The sequence below is a fragment of the Cygnus olor genome, chromosome 18 (assembly GCF_009769625.2).
Source record: "Cygnus olor isolate bCygOlo1 chromosome 18, bCygOlo1.pri.v2, whole genome shotgun sequence".
Classification (NCBI taxonomy): Eukaryota; Metazoa; Chordata; class Aves; order Anseriformes; family Anatidae; genus Cygnus; species Cygnus olor.
Window position 1 is genome coordinate 9,075,005 of NC_049186.1, and position 19,860 is coordinate 9,094,864.

Genomic DNA, 19,860 nt, shown 5'->3' on the forward strand with positions numbered 1-19,860 from the left:
AACATGAAAGAGATCACTGCCAAAAACAGGACACTAAAAATCAAAGCCACCAGCTTGATTTGCATTCTCTTCCATTTCTTATATTAGACACATAACAGTGCAATAGTTAATGGCTCAGCTTAATATATTAAGCTTTTTTTTTTTCCTCCCAAAATCGTGATTTGGGTAATTTGTATTTCCAAAAAACTGCAATACATTTTAATTTCAACATATTATAGGTCAATTACAGATTGCCTGACCTTAACAGCTGTTTTACAGGCTTGATTCTTATTGAAATCAACTGAGTCAGAAAATGATGAGCACCTCCCACAATTTTTTTTCATCTTAATTGCAAAGAAACTATGGCAGATGATACATGAAAAACAATTTTGCAAGTAATCTGAATTAACAGAATCATAGAAAAGCAGATATAAATACACCATATTTGTCATAAGGAAAAAAACGAGTACACTGTGATGACAAACTGACATCTTTGCATACCTCAAAGCCCTTTTGTTCACACCCCTGCACAACAAAAGCATAAGAGGATCCTTCCTACTCTGTTTTTCTCTGACAAAATGTGGGTACTGGTAACACCCTTAGAAAGATGATTTGTCATGTGCAGAGTCTCAAAAGAAGTAAACAAAATATGATTGGGAAGAACAGGAACAGTGTTTTCCTCTTTTTCTTCCAGCAGCATAGGTCTACCACAGCATGAATCTAGCCATGAACTTACAGTAAAAATCAAAGTTTTCTAAAAAGCTCAGGTTAGTTAATAATTTTTTTTCAAGTTTTCAGCACTCCTTGGAAAATGTTCTCACTGTCTTTGGTGAGAAGTAGCTTCCAATGATCAATAATGCAGGAAGCAACACAGACAGCCATTACTCATTTTCTTTCAGCTCAGAAAGCAATTATTTGTTCCTATCTGGTATAATTCATTCATACAGCAGACACAGACATAGGTCCTTATCTTAGTGGAAAGTAGACCTCAGGTAGACTAAGTTAACAGGACAACATCTGGAAGTGAAATCGTTCCTCCAGGCCTCTTTACACCTGAGATGCACGTACTAGTTTCTGACCAGCTACATATGGAGCTGTAAAACATACAGGCAGATCTTACTTTTGGAAATGTTAATTGAGGTGGTTGTCTCCAGGAATCCCATTTGACAAACCCATAGGCTGAAAATGGAAAGGGTAGCAGGTCAGTGCCTGATTCCATGGTTGCCTGCTGAAATCATACTGCAATATGAAAAAAATAGCTTTTTTAATAAATAAATAAATAGCTAAGAAGAACCCCAGCTCTACTCTAAATTCAACTAGTACTCACAGAGGCTCTCTACTTTCACTCTTCCTTGCAGTTACTTCCATGTAAAGAAGGACTAAAATCATCCCTCTATCAGCCCATGATATTTGCTATTTCATAAACATATACATGTTGGTAACTGTTTGTCCGGCAAAAGCTCCAAATGCCTTCAGCAATGTAAAAGTTTCTAGTATTCCAGCCAGAAATAACATCTATAGTCTCAACTACTTGATAAAATACATGAGAAGTAATTCATACCCCTGTATGTGGGTTACATTTTGTGCATGCATGCTCATAGAAAGGGAAGTGTCATTAACGTAGCTTCAAGGAAATTAATTTTAGGTCATCAACGTTAAGGTCTCGATTTGCTGAGAGATAAAAGAACAGCGAAAACCACCAGATGGATTCAAAAAGGCAATGGGAAATAACTGTCTTTGAGCCATATCCTGCCTTCTTCAATTATAGTATTATGCAGGCGATTCTAATCTCAGACACATGGCGATGTTTGTTTTTTTTATATATATACATGCTTAATAAATCTACCACATGCTCTTTGTTAAATAGAGTCAATCAGCTATACAAGCTCTAAATTACATACAATTTTAATAATTCAGTGAGTGCATACGTACTCTCTTCCTCATACGTCACCATATATCAGGGGTGTAGTTGTTTAAGTGAGGCCTTTAATTAATGAGAGGTCAAGTCAGAGAAGCCAAGCATGGGTGGCAGCTGCAGTTGTCTTCCAGGATAGGGTGACAAAACAGTTGATGACCGGAGTATGAGGAAGCTGCACTCATCTCTAACGTGCCGCCTCTGCCATGCTATATATAATTAAGATTTCACAGACTGGACTGGTTGCTCTTTTGGGGAAACCGAAAAAAAATAAAACGAGTAAAGTCAAAATCTAGATGTGGAATGGAAATCTTTTCACCTTGCATTCACCACCACCCAGAGAGACAAACTGCTCTCCATTAAACCATAGAACAGCCTCTACATCCCCTCAGAAGTTCCCCTAAGCCCCATGAAGGACTCGAAGTTAGACCGTAACTGGCAATGCCTTCTCAACAGCTTTCCTAGTGCGATATCTGAATGGATCTCACAAATCTGCACTTATTTGGCTAGGGGTGCTGGAGGGAGAGGCCTGAAAAGCCACTGTTCACACTGGAAGGAAATCTGCAGTTAACCCATAGCAGCTCCATTGCTAAATACACTGCTCGTGGCACCTGGATGCAAGAAGCAGATTTTAAAAACAATATACGCTGGGAAAGTAAAGTACTAAAACAACACTCTTGCTACAATTCAGTGATTTCCTCATTTATATGATTTTAATTATGAAGTTTTAGTTTGGCAGAAAGAATAAAAAATATCTAGCTAGAATTTTAAAAATCTGGCTACTAAAAATGAAACTGAAAAGTTGTCCCAGCTCAGAAATGAAGGGTTTATAATATCTGTTCAATACTCACAAAGAGCTACCAAACACCTCTCAAAACTGCGTGACAAAAGAAACCAAGGTCTTTACAACCTAACATTTTATGCTCTTAAATACAAAACTCCCCTAAATTAATATTTTTGGTTACTCTCAAAGTCCATGAACTTTTCTAGAAGTGTCAGGCACAGATCTTCAGCTTGTCTGTAACCTCTAGACAGTGTTACAGCATCCTGAAAACCTAGGCCTGTTGTTGTAAAGTGAATAACTGGAATCACAAAACAGGAGATGGTTTGCAGGCACAGCTGGTCTCCTTTCTCCATCTACATTTCTTGTTATTCACAGAGGTAACAGATAAATAGAACAGTAGCAATTTGATCATTTTCATAAAACTACAAGAGTTGTCATGCATTTGTTCAGAAGGTTTATTAAGGACCTGACAAAGCCTTTATTAACTAGCACACTTTTGAGCTGACAGACATTTAGGATTATCTCTCCTTATTTCTTCCTCCTTCTCCCAATTCATTTGCTTAATACTTCAAGGCAAACTGAAAACGAATAATTGTGAAAGCAATTAGACAAAAAAAAGAACTGCTACTGAGAAAGTCTTACAAAGATAAGCCTTATCAAAGTTCAGCAGTAAGGAAATGAGAAGCAACATATGGATCACTTCATTTACCACCAAAACACATTTATTTATGCATTCAACTCCAAGCATTACACAAGAGTATTGGGACAGAAAGTAAAGCCCCTCCAAGCAACAGGAACCACAGATATGTTATTAAGCAAGCAGAATGGAAATAGCCAGTTTGGAAGGCAGCCAGAGCAGAAGTCTTCACCTTGCATTCGATCCTTTTGGGGCACGAGACAGGAACATGAAGTGGGAGGTGACCTGTGGGCAGGAAAGGTACTACAGGAATTGTGTGGCCCGGCTGCAAGACCAGCCTTCCCAGCCTCGACCAGAGGATACGCTCTCAAACACAGCACAACCACGGGCAGACAGGTTCAACACAACAGCTACACGCAGAAAGAGAGAGCGCTAAACCTAGATGAGAGCTTTCACTGTCTGCTTAGTCTCACATGGCGGACACTGCTTCCTAACCAAACTGCCACCATACAAGTGTCAGCATGACTATCTCCCTTCCTCTCAGAGAAGCCTTATTCTTTGGGCTACGTCGGAGGAAAAAAAAAATGTCTGTTTTATGAGCCCAGTCTTAATCCTGACTTCCAGTGACACAAAATTACTTCTGCAGCTATTTACTTTCAGATTATAACTTCATTACAGCTCACAACAGGTTAGTTACATGTTTCAGCCCACTCTGATCTGCTTTGAAATCTCCAGTGTCAAAGGTGACAGTAACCTGGTTCATACATATGTTTTGCTTTTTCTTTTTTTCTTATATATATATATATATATAACTGAAGTTAATTTAAACAGAACGCACTAAATCCAGAGTAAGTTCTAGAGTCTTAGAGCTCTCCTCTGCATAAGCTACTAAAACCCAGTAAAGCGATTTTTAGGACTCAAACAGATCCTTTTGAAGAGTGTCCTAATTCCCGAATATGCATTTCCATACTCTTTTAAGAGATCTTCTTTTAAACTTGACCATCCCATCTTCCCACAGCTTTAGGGTAAGAACCCTGCATTGACACGATAAGCAGTCCAGGACACCCAATGCTTCCACCAGCACCGAGGGATGTCCCTTGGTTATTTCCTGTCATCCAACACCAATGGGGTCAGAGAGCATAACAGTTTATAAACCACAGAGACATGAGGTAATGAATATTAAAGCCTGGTTCATACAACGATTCATTTGTGCTACCCTCTTGGCCTTTATGGGAAAACACCACTGTCTACTATGTTTTATTGATCTTCTGTTATCCCTTGTCCGTCAGTCCTCTTGTCTTCTAGAATACTAACTTAACCACGCTGCTATGTATTGATTTGGTCTTTGCACAGCAGAATAACATACTTTGCTGTTTGGAGAGGACAGAGTTAAAATAGATAGGAGAAAAAGTCAATAAACAGGGAGCTAGGAACTTCGGCGAGCAGGAAGGCAAGATGACAGACCAGAGAATATGCCCTTTTCCACTACGATATTCTCAACTCTTTCCAAACATTAACAATAGGCTTAATCAGAGACAATAGTTCTGTGTACCCGGAGAATAAAGACAATTGTAAATAATCCGACACTTCAGAACCTCTCTTCTTGCAGAGGGCAAAGGAGGAAGAAAAAACACTTGCAAAACTTACCCTGAAAACTTACCCTGCAGCCACTCTAACCCACTGTAGTCAAAACCTGCTCCTCTGCTCCTTTCCCAGGACTTCCAACGGGCTCGGGAATGGCTTTGGCTAACAGGAAGTTTTGAGGCAACTCCTCTCAGATGCCTTAATTGAGCAACTTCAACTTAAGACACTCGCTTTTTATTTCCCAGAGATACTGGTCATCAAGGACTCCCACTAAAGAAACTGCAATGCATCTGTTAATCAGGTCTAAAAAGGGATACCTCCATTGCCCTGGAGACCCCAAGTAATTCATTACTGTAACAGCCTTGTTCCACAGCAGAAAACTACAGAGAAGGCAGACGGCATAGGAACAGCAACACAGGCAAACAGCACCTTACAGAACTGGTCTGATTGGAAGTCTCGTACTACACTGGGCATACTGCTACTACACTTGCCAAAGAGGGGCCTTGTGCTCTGTGAGCATGCTCAAAACCCAGACTAAGTTAGTAAATGGCAGCCTCTAATATAAAATTACTCCAATAAAGGACTTGTGTGAAAGAGCCTAAATATCACCTTAAAAGACTTTACATTTCATTTGACAATTAAGTAGGTACTTTGCGACATACATTGTGCAGAACTTGGCCCAAATCCAGGCAATTCCATTCACCTCCAGATCTTCCAAGGAAAAAGACACGGAAGTGTTAACTCTTCAGGTGCTTAAACCTCAGTCCTCACAACACTCCTGGGGAACAGAGGCACAGAGGCTACGGCCATTTGGGGCACAATCTTCATGTTTTGCTGCCTCAGGCTGCAATGGGATCTTGACCGATAATTATTAACTTTCTGTCTTCAAGTTTTGGGGTTTGACATGCTAACAGAAGCTTAAAAAAACATGTTAAACTGACCAAGAACAGATAATTCACAACTCAGACATGAGCATTGGGTCATATATTTTTATGATTCTGTAATTGGGATTCTGTCTCACACATCAAGAAAAGAAGTTGAATTCAACTGCTTGTTTTAGAAAGAAAAACAAATCCTTTACTTTGTGGATCTGAACCACAATCCTCTACAATAATGGAGTAGTACAGGTTTTTTTTTCATCAGCAATCAAAAACATCTTTACACGTACCATAACAATATGCATCAGTGCACTGAAGGAAATAAACACAGAACGGAAAACGCTAACCGATAATCCTAAAGCTCTCACTATTCATTGTGGTACCTCTGAAAGCCATAAACGTCGCTCTTTCAGAGAGGTTTCTGAGGAACAGACAACACTGTACTTTGCAGTTCTGCCTTTGCTCCCTAAATGTTAAGACTCCTTTTCCCTCAAGCCACAATTGTGGATCAGAAAAATCAGCTGGATTCAGAAAAATTGTTCCCAGACTGCACCCGTCTTCTGTTTGCTGTTTCCATTCCAGCCCACAAAGAAAAAGATTTTGCGCATACAAGCCCACAGAGAAACCCTGCTCAAAACAGGGCCAACTTCAACCCTTGTATCAAGAAGGGGACACCAGGAACAGGGTTAATTGCACACAGCATTGCAAGGCCGGTTCTGACCTTCAGAGTTCTTGGACCACCAATATGAGAGAAGTACATAAAAACTCAGACAAATTCATAGGGAGGCTTTTCTTTGAACAGGTCTTTCACTGTATTGCCGGCACAAAGCCAACACTGCCTTAACTCCCTCATTTGCCCCTTAAGTGCTGCATTCTTCATCAGTCCTGACACACAGTATTATTCTCCCTATTTTTCACAGTGCCACCGTCTTCCTCCCTGAAATCACAACATACCCTTTCTAGTGTCTACTTTGCATTACCTAGAGTAAGAAAAGTCATTGTTCATCCCCTTTATTGGGCACACATGACATCCTTATGCATTTCCAGAGCTGATTTCTATTCTGAATATATTATGCCTTTTCAAATACCACATATGCACTCATGAAGGCTCACAGTATTAACTCTTATTGTTATTTCTCTAACCTCTCGGCCTACATTACGGTCCTCTTTCCCAAAACACGTTGTCATCTAACTGATTCATTTAGGGCAGTAAGGACTTCTAGAACATGATGCCTTTATTCAAGGATAAATGTTTCAAAGCACACTGAATTAACGCTAGTATTCACAGTGAACATCTGATATCAACATTTCTAACTTGCCAATGGAAAAGAAGAAAAATCCAGAGATTTAAGTGACTTTTCCACGTGTGTAAGACCAGAATTTACTCAACCTCTTTTTCATTCTTTTGAAACTTACAATTTACTCAAATAAACAAGTGTTATCCTGCTTCAACTGCTGGGCCGGTATTGCCAGCTCCACCAGCTACACTGCACCACAAGTTACCTAGCTCATGGGCCATAACAGGCTCGAGCCTGGTCCTCAATATCACACAAAGAACAGGACTGGGGAACAACAGCACAGGAAATGTGCCTTTATACACATTCACTGCCACGCTCATGCCTGCTCATCTGTCCAACTCGCACAACGTAAGGTTGGTGGCCTCTCAGGCATGCCACAAGAGATTTCTTTACTCTGATTTCATCTAAAGGATCAGGTTCAGTTAGCACAGAAAGGTGAGGTTAGAGCAGCACAATCCCCAAATCTATCAGCTAACACGGTGTTCAAATATACATCTTCACTCTTCTAGCTACATGACTTTAAGTTTATCCCTGTTACTTTCTCTCTTTTTACTAGATTAGTTTCACTGTCTCCCATTGGTTTATTCACACTTCTACCATAAAAGAGAGATTATTGGCATTATATATTCTGCCTAGGTTTCCAGCTTCACATTCTTTAGTTTGTAACATAGTTGTCTTAGAGTTTACTTACTTACAAAGTACTAAGCATTTGTTATTAGTACTTGAAACTACTAAATTATGTTATTATCCAAAGTAAAAAAAAGTAAGCAATTAAGAAAAGTACTTCATTGGGCTGTGTCCTCTTTCAAGTTCTCACTTCGGATTTCATGAATAGAGTTTCTTTTCTGAAATAAAGGTAACACAGGTCATTTAAAGAAGTTCTTTGCAAAGTTTACAAGGGATGTACTCAGCTTAGTAATACAATGCACGGGTGATATTGTACAGCAGCCTAGCAGAGTTCAGTAAAAGACGTCTTTGAACACAGGATTATCTTCTTGGTCTTTTGCTCAGAAGAGAAAGAACTTTGCTCAACCCTACTTGGAAACACTACCACACACATCAGCACCTACTTGGAATATGAAAAACATGCCACCCACAACAGAGCAGCTTGTTGGATCAGCTTTGAAGTCAATCAGAACGGTAACCTCTCATACATTATAAAAGAACACGAGTCTTTAAAAGTCAATTCTAACATCAAAAACGTCAGTTTACTTTCTTTGCTCAACTTAAACTGCTTTTACCTCTAATTTAGCACATTTTCAATTCAGAGAAAATTAAAAGGAGGTACTCAATCACACTGCCTGAATTTTATTCAGAGATTAGGAAAATAGAGTTATTTTAAAATTCCAAATACAGCTACATTTTCCTGTAAAAAATACGCCCCTGAGACTGTGAGCCTGCCTTGTTTTTCCTGAGTTACGCAGGCAAGAACCTCTTGAAAAAGAAGTTGTGTGAAGACAGAGGAGTATGACAAAGCATCTTAACAGAAGATAGTCTTAGAGCAGTGAAATCTTACAATAATTTATCTTGCAGTTTCAATATGAAAGTTACAAAAGTTTAAATTAAATCGAGTTGTGTACTAAAATCCCCCAAATGATGGGCTATTGGAGGAGTTCCTTAAGATACCTGCTGACAGATACACATCACCAAGAAGTTGAGCACAGACATCTAGAAGGAACTTCAGCACATGCCGAAATGACACTGTAAACAGAGTTAGGCGCTGAGCTGCAATGGAGGGGTAAAACTCAGTGACACTGACAACTAAAAGAGAATCAGAAACTGAAAAAGCTGACACCTAGGACAAGAAAAAGGAAACAAATTTGTGTGACAGAAAATCTCTCTTCTCTTGATACCAAGAGCAAATTAAAAATCCTCCCCTCGCCTTCCATCAAGAATAAACATCGCAGTTTCCTCTACTGCTTGTTTTTCAGCTATCCCTTCCACTCCAGCAGCGCCTATGCCAAGCTGCACATCCCACCGCGGCCAAATTTTTATCTCAATTACACTGATGTAAGCGGGAAGTAACTCCATCCCGCCGAACCTTGCCCAACGGTAAAAATAAACGCCTCAAGCCCCGGGCGGTGCAGCCAGCCCCGACCCAGGCACCACTCACCCTGAGCGGCCACAGAGGCTGCCCGAGCCCCGGGGCTCCCCAGGCCGGCTCCTTGAGGGGAGCCCAGCGGGCCGGTCCCCTCAGGATCGGTCCCTTCAGGGTCGGTCCCCTCACGGCCGGTCCCCTCAGGATCGGTCCCTCACGGCCGGTCCCCTCAGGATCGGTCCCTCACGGCCGGTCCCCTCACGGCCACCCCAGCGGGCGCCGCCTCCGCCGTGCCCTAGGCCCTGCCCTGCCCGCCTCCCCTCGCCGCCGGCCGCTCCGTCCTCCCGCCGTGCCCACAGCCGCGCGGACACCGCGGGTGCGGCAGTGGCAGCGCTTTCAGCCCCGGCGGCCGCGGCGCGGTGCGGAATGGAGCCCGGCGACGGGCCGAGGCGGCGCGGCGGGGCCCGCCCTGCGCCTCAGCTTACCTTACCCGCGGCTCATGGCACTGCCCGGCGCGGCCCCGGCGGCCCCCGGCCCGCGCCGGGCGGCGGCGAGGGGAGGAGAGGCGGCGGGGCTGCCCGGCACCGCCAATCCGGGCCCCGCGGGGGGCCGGGCCTGCCGGAGCCGCCGCCGCAGCGCCGGGCTGAGGGGCGGAGCGGGGAGAGGGCCCGCCGCGGGCGGAGGGAGGCGGGCTGAGGCCTGGGGAGGGTGGAAGGGGTGAGGTGGGTGTGAGGGGAGCGGGGTGGGCGGCCGGGGGGAGTTGGACGGGGGAGGGATGGAGTCGGCCAGGGCGGGGACCCCCGGGAGGAAGGAATCGTCTCAGCCCGCTCGCAAAGTTTCAGTCAGGTGGTGAGCGATGACACAAGGAAATGCCTCCCCGAAATGAGGGAGCCGCTCACAGGAAGCTGGATGACCAACGCAGGGACTATAAGATGATCTCCTTCGCCCAGTCACTTGGAAAACATCTCTGAATGACAAGTGCCCCGATGGAAGGGAGGCTGAGTTTGTGAGCAGCGCGCTGAGCAAAGCCAGGAGCTGAGGCCATCAGCCACGCTGGCCTCGATGCTCCAGCGCGGGCCATGTTTCCTCCCACCGGTGTTAAGAAAAACCTGTTTATTCCTCTTGCTTGCGGCTGTTTATAAGGTTCATAAGCAGCCAGTTCTGGAGAATGCTCTGTTTGCTTTGGGTTTTTCTTGTAAACTGTATGTGGTGGTTTTGCAGGTAAATTTTTACCCCGGTAATCTCTGACCACATCACTTCATAGAAGCAGACACTACCTGCAGGAAATGCATATGCAAGCAGACAAAATAAAGTGCTTTGGTATCAAAACATTACACAAATGGCCAAAAAAGGTCTGTTATCCAAAAAACTAGGCAGTTACCCGAAGAAACATACCATGTCAGAGGTCGTTTTATTTACACTTCATATTTGCCAGTTTGCAGCAGACAGAAAAAAAAAAAAAAAAAAAAAAAAAAAGATAATTCCCTCTGTCAAAAGGTTTTTGTTCTCATGCCATAAAATATTACAGCCTTGTCACTGCTTCTACCCTTTACATCATAGTTCTTGCTTTTGAAAACTGTTAATGAGATCTTTCTGAGTGTCTTTATTTCATACCAGTGTTCAACTTTATGATACTTTATGTGGTGATGATGCCAAAGTTAATTTATTTACTAGCCAACATGCAGAGGAATATGTGAGCAGAATTCAAATTGCTCCAAACTAGCTCCAAATATTTTAATATACAACATCATTTTTTTAATACCTTACTATCTTATCTACAGCTGTATCACAGTCAGGGCTTGGTTTCCCATTTTACTAGGCATTATACCAGGCATACGGTAGTTAGTAGGTTTTGCAGTCTAATTCAAAAGTAGGTGTAGATAACTCTCATACTGTTTTTCTCTTTACATTTCAAGACCAATTCAACACTTGTGAAAATGAATTATGATCATTGCTCCATCCATTATTACGTCATTTTTTTAAGTTTAAAAGACAGTATAATGTTTTAAATACATGTAAAAGTGTATTCAATCATCTAGGATAGGTTTCTTTTTATAGCTCTCATAGTAAGTAGGCAGACCTTTGAATCATTATACAGAGCTGGTGTTAGTGTTTCCAGAGTATGAAGATAAGATAATGGTTGTTTTCTTAATAGCAGGTTTTCCCTGTAGGAACAGAGGCTACAACTGAAACTGTGACCAATGTCTTGTTTTCAGCTGTGTTAAACTGTAAGCAATTCACGAGAAGTTTTGAAGCTTTTTCCACCCTCTGTTTGTACCTAACTTAGCCAACACACGGCCTCAAAAGTGTGACCTCAAGAGAAAAAGTTTTGCATCTCAAGTTGGGTGCTCAGCAGAGGCTTCTTCCACAGAGGAATACAGCCTGAGCAAAGGCTGGAGCCAGCCTCTAGGGAAAATGAGACGTGAGCTTTGCTACCTGCCTCAGCTTCATGGTGCACCTGGCCACTTGGGAATCCTCTTCTGAAGGCAAATCCCAGTCAGTTGGAAAAAGGAAGTGTCTTTGAATTTCTGAGTCATTCCATGCTGCTAGAGTAAATGCTTTTGTTGGATAATTTATCTGCCATCCATCCTACAAAAAGACAAGAGAATATAGTCATACCTATTTATTTTTAATATTTCAGTCTCCTACATATAAATATGCAGTCATTTTGAGAAACAACAGGCCTGCAAGTGCTAGAAATAGGTATCTGTAGTCAGGAGCTGCTTTTGAAAATAATGACTTTAATCTTTCAGAATATGTGAGGAAGGCATTTAAATGCCTTTTTAAAACAGTGCTTGAGCAAGCTGTAAAATAAGAAGTAATATTTCTCTCCCAGAGCTACTGTGAGACTCAGTTCATTTCTCTGTAATGCCCCCATCAGAATTTCACAGCTCAGGACAGCTTAAGGCTTGTACTTTCATGAGAAAAGAACATTATGTGAGATTTGGATTTCCACAAGGTTTTCACAAGTCTCTCGGTGCTGTCAGTGAGATCTCCTGGGGAAGACCCAAGAACCGCAGGACAGGCCTGCTTACAATTTTATGCTTCGAAGCTTTAAAACAAATGAGGCAGCAGCTGTGCCTGAACTCGTGAATTGTGACATAGTTTTCTGTGTATGTGTGAGAACAGCTTTAATGTTATTTTGTTGGCTTGTTATCTGTACAGTATTAAACACAAAGGAGAGAGACTTCACACAGAAAAAACAAACAAGTCCCCTGCCCACTCAGTGTATACAGCAGCCCAACAAACACTTGCAAGGCCGAGGCTTCCTAGTGGGCTTCAGCTGGTTCTGATTGTGGGTACAGAAGAGAGCACGAGCTTCCTGAGTAAACACACTCCTGCCACAGTGCTTGTATGCCTATCTTCTGTTTGCCCAACACCGAAACAATAGTGTTCTCAGCATCTCCCTGCCCCATGACTTCACTGTCACCCTCTGACACAAATTCTGAAGTTGCAGACATGCCCATCTTGTCCTCCAACACATCACTTCTCCCCACACGCTGGCCCCTGCCCTGTGCAGCAGACAGTGCTGCTGGCTTTCATTTGTCCTTCTCATCTTCCTCTTTCCCTCTCTCATTACTTCTCTTTATTTATTACAGGCCTCTAGATTGCCAGGTATCTCTGGAGAAACAGCTCCATACTACTCCTCACATCAAGTTCTCACATACACTCAGAGAGGACACACTTCCAGGGGCAGGGGAAGTTCGAACTTCCACCTGTCTCCCTGCAACTTAGGGCTGAAGGACAACAGCACAGGCCCCGCATGGCTGCCAGGTCATGTTGATTCACAGAACAGGCTAAAACCACATCAGCCAGGTGTGCAGAGTTAGAGCTGTGCTGCCAAGGTGACACCCAGAGGCCGACCTGTTCCCAGGGAAGGCGATTTACCATGCAGCCTAGGTGAAATAGTTTGAATGCTGTGAATTTGCACTGGTGCCTCTCAGGCCTGCCAAACCCTCTTGATGCTTCTTAGGCTAGTGTCACACCTGACACTGGATCCAGATAGGGAAAATGGCTGGTGCACACCTATCTGCGATGCCGTCCATCTCTGGGGAAGAGGTGAGTCCATGAGCTACACTGAACAGCCGTGTGCATGCTGCCAAAGTCACAGGAAGGTTGCAAGAGCTGGTATCTGGATTTCAGTGTACCTGGCAATTGCACAAAACTCTAAAAGGCTGAAATTTGATCTGCACATGATGGAGAAGTCAATATTCCTCCCTCTGCAGAGACCTTTGTGAGTTAGAATATATGCTGGCTGAGTGCTGGAGTACTTCAGAGTGCAACTGTGATAAAATGCAAAGCTGGGGGAAGGCATCGGGGATACAATGGCACTATTGTACATTTTGCCTGCACAGGCATTACACCAAAAGTCCTTGACAGTAGCATCAGATGATCCAGACAATTTTCTATTAATCAGGAGAGGCAAAGCACAAAATAAACAGCAAGCATCCTGACCTTTTAGCTGACAAATCATTCACCTATTTTAAATCTACAAGTAAATTTAGTGCTCCTGATACAGAACAGCTGAAGCCACAGATTTAAAACAGGCAAATACACATCAACTTTTCCACACGGACAGCTCTGCCACGGGAACTTTAACACCAGCCAGCAGTACCTTTCTGCTCTTGCCTGGACAGATGCTTAGGTTCTACACTGATGTGCTTAATATAAGTAATTAATAAAGAGAAAAGAGCATTGACCATAGAACAGGAATGAGCAGCAACCTTCAGATCCAGAGTTCCAAACCAACTTGTCCAATATTCAGGAGGAGCTAGGTCCATATTTAGGGGACATGTGGTCAGGTTATCCATGACAATTTTATTGTCCCTTGTCTTCACAGGAAAAGACAGAAACATTAATACAAATTAATCACAAGTGTGACTTGAACATTGTTACTGAAGTTACATTAGAGTCCTGCATGAATGCTGTTACTCAGAATTAAACTGGACTTCATTTGATTTCGCTTTCTTCAGTTTCAGAGTGAAGTACACTAAATCAGATTAATGTCACTTAATTCTGAATAAAAATATCTGCATAGGGACTTAATAGAATTTAAATAATCTACTTTAAAAGATAATTCAGGTAAGATTTCCTGAGTGTCCCCTTCGAGGAAAGACTCACATCAATAGACTTAATGGGAATTGTTCCTGGATCATGCTGGTATGAGGTCAAAACATCAACCAACACCAACCAGAAAGTAGTGATGTCTGTCTCAGATGTCTTTGCTCTGAGAGCATGAGCATCTGATCCAGAGCCAGCTCCCTCCTGGCCCTCTTCTCTAACAGGTTTGGACCCAGCATCCAGAGCCAAATGTTAGTGCCTCCAAAACTGGGGTTTTGTTCTGGACTTCATATTCTCCCTCTCTCCAATATTATTAATCTGTACACCACTTTAAGATGAAAACCTTAGCACAAAGACATAATAACATTTCACTGTACTAATCACCCAGGTGGCCAAATATAGAATCTATGCTCCTTAGACCACCTATTATAGGTGATAAACTGTCCTCCAAAGGGCAGTTCAGAACAGGACTCTCAGTGAGAGTAGTAGAGAGCAAAGTAACCTCATAGCTCAGACATCCAAGGTAAATAGATGTCTAATGTGAGGCACTTAGGATACCTCAATCAGCTTCACTTTGTAATTTTAGTGACCTGATGCATAACAAAGTCTTCAGACCTGCCCAGCTGCCCTGACCCTTCCGTTCAGCTTCCACAGCCATTTTATATTGGTATCTAATGCAAATAGCTTCATGCTGTGCATATGACTCCATATGGAGCCAGATGACCTTGTTTTTTCACATATAGGAGCTGTTCCCTGCTGTTCAAGAATGAGTCATGTCTTGTTCAGAGTATCATTAAATCTTTCAGTTAAACATTGCTCAGTAATCTATCCAACCAGTAACCCTGAGTCAAAATTTCAAGTGCTCATAGACAATGTAATACATTTTTCACATTAATCCATTGAGACATACTAAGGAGTCTAATAAATACATGCACAGTCTGCTCTGGAAAAAAAAAAAAAAAGTAAATTAAACACAGTCATACATTACCTCTTTAGAGCATCAAATCCAGACTTTAGAATATGAAAAACTTCCAAATTTGAGTGAGACACTGACTAGTCAGTGCTGCCTTACATTGCATTTAGACAGAGACTTAATCTTGATATTCAAAGCCTTCCAAAATTCTCATGTTTTAAAAATAGCAAAATGTATTTCTTTTGAAGTACGGGCTTGTTACAGCTATTTAGGAACCTCTTACTGAACTCAGATAGATCTTGAACCTCCCCTGGGGATGGTTTAGATGTCAGTGTTCATTCATTAACAGATTGGAAACTGTCCAGGACAATACTGCAAGAGAACACACGATGTCCAGGCTTTCTTTCTGTTTCTTCCTGTCTTAAATGGGATTTGCTGTGCAGTTCTCTACAAATAAATTCAAGGTTAAATATGATGAGTAGGGCAAGGAATGCAGAGAAATTTAGCCCAATATTAGCAATGCATACTGCTTATTGGTCAACAGGGTATTTCTCTTTAGAGGCGAGGGAAGCATTTAGCAAAACTTTGCTTGTGCAGTGAGAATCTCATCTCATGCTGATGCCAATACATCTTCCTGCTCTTCATCTCTAGCAGTGTGTGCAAAGGTCTTACTCTTTATTAACACGGAAACACATGCTGAGTAACTAGCCCTAATGCCATCCAGACACAGGGTTTAGGCAAAAGCTTACTGATCCCAACAAGTTTGATGTTAGCTCTCATTGGATATTCTTTTGTAGAAGAAACAAACAAGCTCTCTTACAGAAGCAGGCAGATGAAATGAAAACAGCCACCCCTAAGAAAGAAGGCAGAAGGGCAGACCCTGTGGAGAAGCCAAAGCATTCAGGGTTTCTCCTGACTGAAATGTTGGGCTTTGAAGATATGGGGGGGAGGGCACTACTCGGAGCAGATATGTTCCTATGGTCTGACAGCAGTCTTCTCCTAAATCCAGGCAGAAACAGATAAACTCTACTAGAATGACCTTGAGGAAAAGAAAGAAAAAAAAAAGAAAAAAAGAAAAAAAAAAGCTGGCGGAATGCTTCTGGTGTAAGTGCTGGCTGAAAGGATTGAAAATCATGCAGATAAATTGTCTCCTATTGTCCAATTCCTCCTCTGTTCAATGAAACAGAATTTTGTACTTTCTTTTTAAATAAAAGGGCTGCATCAAAGTACCTGAATGATCAATTTTGCCTGCTATTAGAAACAATCTGCTGGGCCTAAAACCATGTAAGTGCTTTGGTCAAAGATAGGGAATGAAAGCTCCACCCATTTCCTTATGGAAAGGCAACAACTTCATCCCTTTGATTGCAACTGCACAGAGCTTGAAAAGTCAATGGTGCATGAAGCATGGTTGCTTTGATTTATGAAGTGCAGACTGGGGGACATGTGCTGTGGACATAATAGCTCCTGACACTCCTCTGCCCTCAACTTTGTCTTTCACTGACATAAGTACAAAGTAGGTGTAAAGTCAAACTAGTGACTTTGCATTGGTGGAAAGGAGTCCAGAAACACAGCAATTAGGAAATCAATTGGTGGGAGCACACAGCCTTATTCACGTTTGTATGCAATGAAGAAAACACAGATGTGACCTTTGTCAGCAAGTCAGTACACTAATTAGTGTCAGAGATAATAACCACTAAACATGAAAATCTGACCTATATCTAGTACAAAAGAGGAAAAGGCAGCAATTTACTTAAGTCTCTGTTATACTGCTAATGATTATGAGCTGAAAAACTAGACCATAATGCAAGGAAACTTGTAATTAAAAAGCACCAATTATCATTTTCTCCTTGTAGGGGACATTAATCAGGTCCGCTTGCCACAGTCCCATTCAATATACAGATAGACCTATAGGATCGTGATTCTTCCTAGAACAGTCATAAAGAAATCTAGTCAATGGGAAAAGATCAGCTTCAGTAAGAAAAGAGAAAAAGAAAGGAAAAGGAAATTAATATAGTTAAAGAAAAACCTTTCAGCATTTCTTGTTTGACAAAGCACAGGTGTGTTTCAGGGTTGTTTTCTAGTAGGGCAGCCTTGCCTTCCTCCAGCGATGACTAAACTGGATTTAAGCAGTGTACACAATGTTCTGAGGTTTTGGGACTGAGCCAGCTAATACTTCAGTCATGCTGAACATACCATCCTTCTGTAGAGATCAACCAGTCCCTGAGGTCCCTGGGAGGAATGTGAATCTCTCAAAGTCTGCATATTTCCCCTCTGTGCTCCCTTAAGGCCTCAAACTTCCAGCCAAGGGGGCAGATTGGCTAGAGGTTGTCAGAGGCTCAGCACCCACAGGCAGAACCAGTTGCTCAAGTGTGCCTGGCCATGCTGTAAATACGTTTAGATTTCTTCTTCCAAAGAGCTCCAGCCCTGAGGAGTACCCTGAGTCAGGGCTGAGTTCTGTTCACTAAATTCATTTGGAAATTGCAGCCAGGGAGGCAGTTCACTGTTGTTCTCTTTGTCTACATGCAGAGGCATTTCCAGGAGTCCAGGGGAGTGCCAATTGCTACAGGCCCATAAGAGGAAGAGGCCACTAAAGAAGTGGCAGCGGCCACATGTGGTGAGAGTTACGGGAATATCAGGCATGGCAGGTCCACCTTGCTTGTGTGAAATATCGTCATTAATGGCCAAAGTAATTGAGGCAATACTGGCCATCTAGTCCTGAACACCCAACTGAGTGATGTGGGCACAGTCAGTGGCTAGAAGATTTAACCTATCATTTTGCACACAAGGACTACATTTAAACACACTCGGCTTTACCTGGTGTCAGTTCTGCCATGGATAACTGCAGAATTACAGCTCATCTCCAACCACCTCTAAGATTTTTCCTCTTAGCATCTTTTGTAGCTCTTGGTCTTTAAAGCTCCTGCGCCTTTAATGATCATGAAGTTGAAATGAAAATATAAAAGACAGCTCAAACAGCAACAAAATTAAAATTATGTTTTGCATTATGGAGGCTTTGTGAGATTTTCATTATTACTGTGCTTTAAATAATTTAAAATTATTCAAAAGCAATCTATATTTTCTATTGACAGTCTCATGCTAATTTAATAACCTGTGTGGCTGTAATTTTCATTAATTGGCTTACATTATGAACACATTTTAATAGACTTGACAATTTTTGCTTCCATTAGACTCTTACAGTCTATTACCAAACAGGGATGCTGAGTTCACCCCTTCCAGTAAAACCATAACTGAGTCCACTTAAGACAAAACCCTCATCTTTTCCCCGTTGATGGCAACCTCTCTGTTCCCCCTCCTCCTGAGGACAGGCCAGCAGCTGTCATTGTCGCTGCCTTGGAAGCACTTATCCCCAGACAGAGCAGAGTCCCCTAGGGAAAGGCTGGGGCCGGGAAGTGGTCATTCTACTTGAGAGAGGACACATTGCTGCAGCTTACTGCTAGCTGGGCACTGAACTGGCTCAGAAGCTCCCACGAGGGAGCAGCCTGGCGGGTGGTGAGGGCCACAGGGGAGTTCAGACATTTGTCACGGATTAGTTCCATGAAGACAGAAGTCAGTCAAGGCTGTCAGCTCCGCAGCTCTGAACAATCTGAGGTTCACAGTTGAGACATGTCTGCCCTCGTAGCACTCTCTCATTGATTTTCAGAGTGAAACTGCGTCAGTTGCAGTGGAGACTTGGCTCCGTGTGTAGTTTAAAAAAATGAATAAAAACAAAGCCAGAGCAGAGGATTTAAAGCCAAGCTCTCCCCTTGCAAGTGTTGATAAGTGCTTTGTGGAAACAGGCTATTTCAGCAGCCACAGTCCCTCTGCAAGCACTGAACATGGCTTGGATTGTGCCAGATAAATAAGAGCATAATATGATTTTTCTTCTGAAGACACAAACTCCCTGTGGCAATATCATAGTCTGTTACAGCAGCACATATCAGATAGGTTCCTCAGTGCCTGATGACTGCATGTCCCCATACAGAACTAACACACTGACGGCACCAACTGAAACAAACCTATTGCCTTCCTGGATCAATACTGCAGCTACCTGCAAAAGTGCCTTTTATTAACAGGTGTATTTTCTGCTACTCCTAGGAGTCACAGAACTTCTGAAAAAAACAGGAATGCTTGGAACAAGCCAACCTCTGCAGTACTGATTCTGCCATACCATGTTTCCCAAGCATCACCAACGCCATGAAGTATAAAGCCAGCAAGGTGACCACACCGATGGGCTGTCTCCCAAACCTTCCACCATCTCTTCAGTTCTCTCCCCCAGCCCTGCTCCCTCCCCTCTGTCTCTCCTTTCGGGGTGCCTTTGCAGAGGCTGCCTAGACCTTTGCTGGTTTGTGCTAAGTCTTTCAGTTCAGTTTTGTGCTGTTATTCTCTTTGTCTGTCATCAGACTTTTCAGCTGACTCCCTCCCTGAGGAAACTGATTTCTTTTGCTATTAAATTTTAAAACTTAACTACAGTGATTATTTCCTGCAGTGGTGAGAATTCTCTCAGCCTTCCCACTCAACATGTCTATAGCTGGTGAGAAAACAAATTACCTGTATAAATATAAATGCTCACAGTTAATTGAAGTTTCCCATGCAAGCCAAGTTCTCATGATTGCTAGGCTCTCTATGTTTTTTTATTTTTAATAGGAGCACCTGTGATTTAGATTGGAGAATTTCAAAGGATGGAGACAATAAGCTCTGTTCTTTGTGATTCTTTAGACATGATAACTTGCTTATTACTTCCCAAGTAACTGTAAAAGTGATGTTTATTCTGCT

The 19,860-nt window shown here is 42.4% G+C and overlaps 1 protein-coding gene across 6 annotated transcripts in view; it reads right to left on the minus strand.

Moving 5' to 3' along the window:
* Positions 1–9,725, minus strand: part of TEX2 (testis expressed 2) — a 49,496-nt gene extending 39,771 nt beyond the window's left edge. The window contains exons 1-2 of one of the 6 annotated variants that reach the window (XM_040530824.1): positions 9,599–9,704; positions 7,860–7,920 (exon numbers count right to left, since the gene is read on the minus strand). Coding sequence is in view for 2 of the 6 variants with exons in the window: in XM_040530821.1 (XP_040386755.1) it covers positions 1,100–1,142 (43 nt within the window). In the remaining 4 variants the exon portion in view is untranslated. Of the gene's footprint in view, positions 1–1,099; positions 1,214–5,561; positions 7,921–9,188; positions 9,379–9,598 lie in introns of those variants that run through there. The other 5 variants (XM_040530822.1, XM_040530823.1, XM_040530825.1 and 2 more) reach the window with 5 other exon arrangements.
* Positions 9,726–19,860: the final 10,135 nt, after the last annotated feature.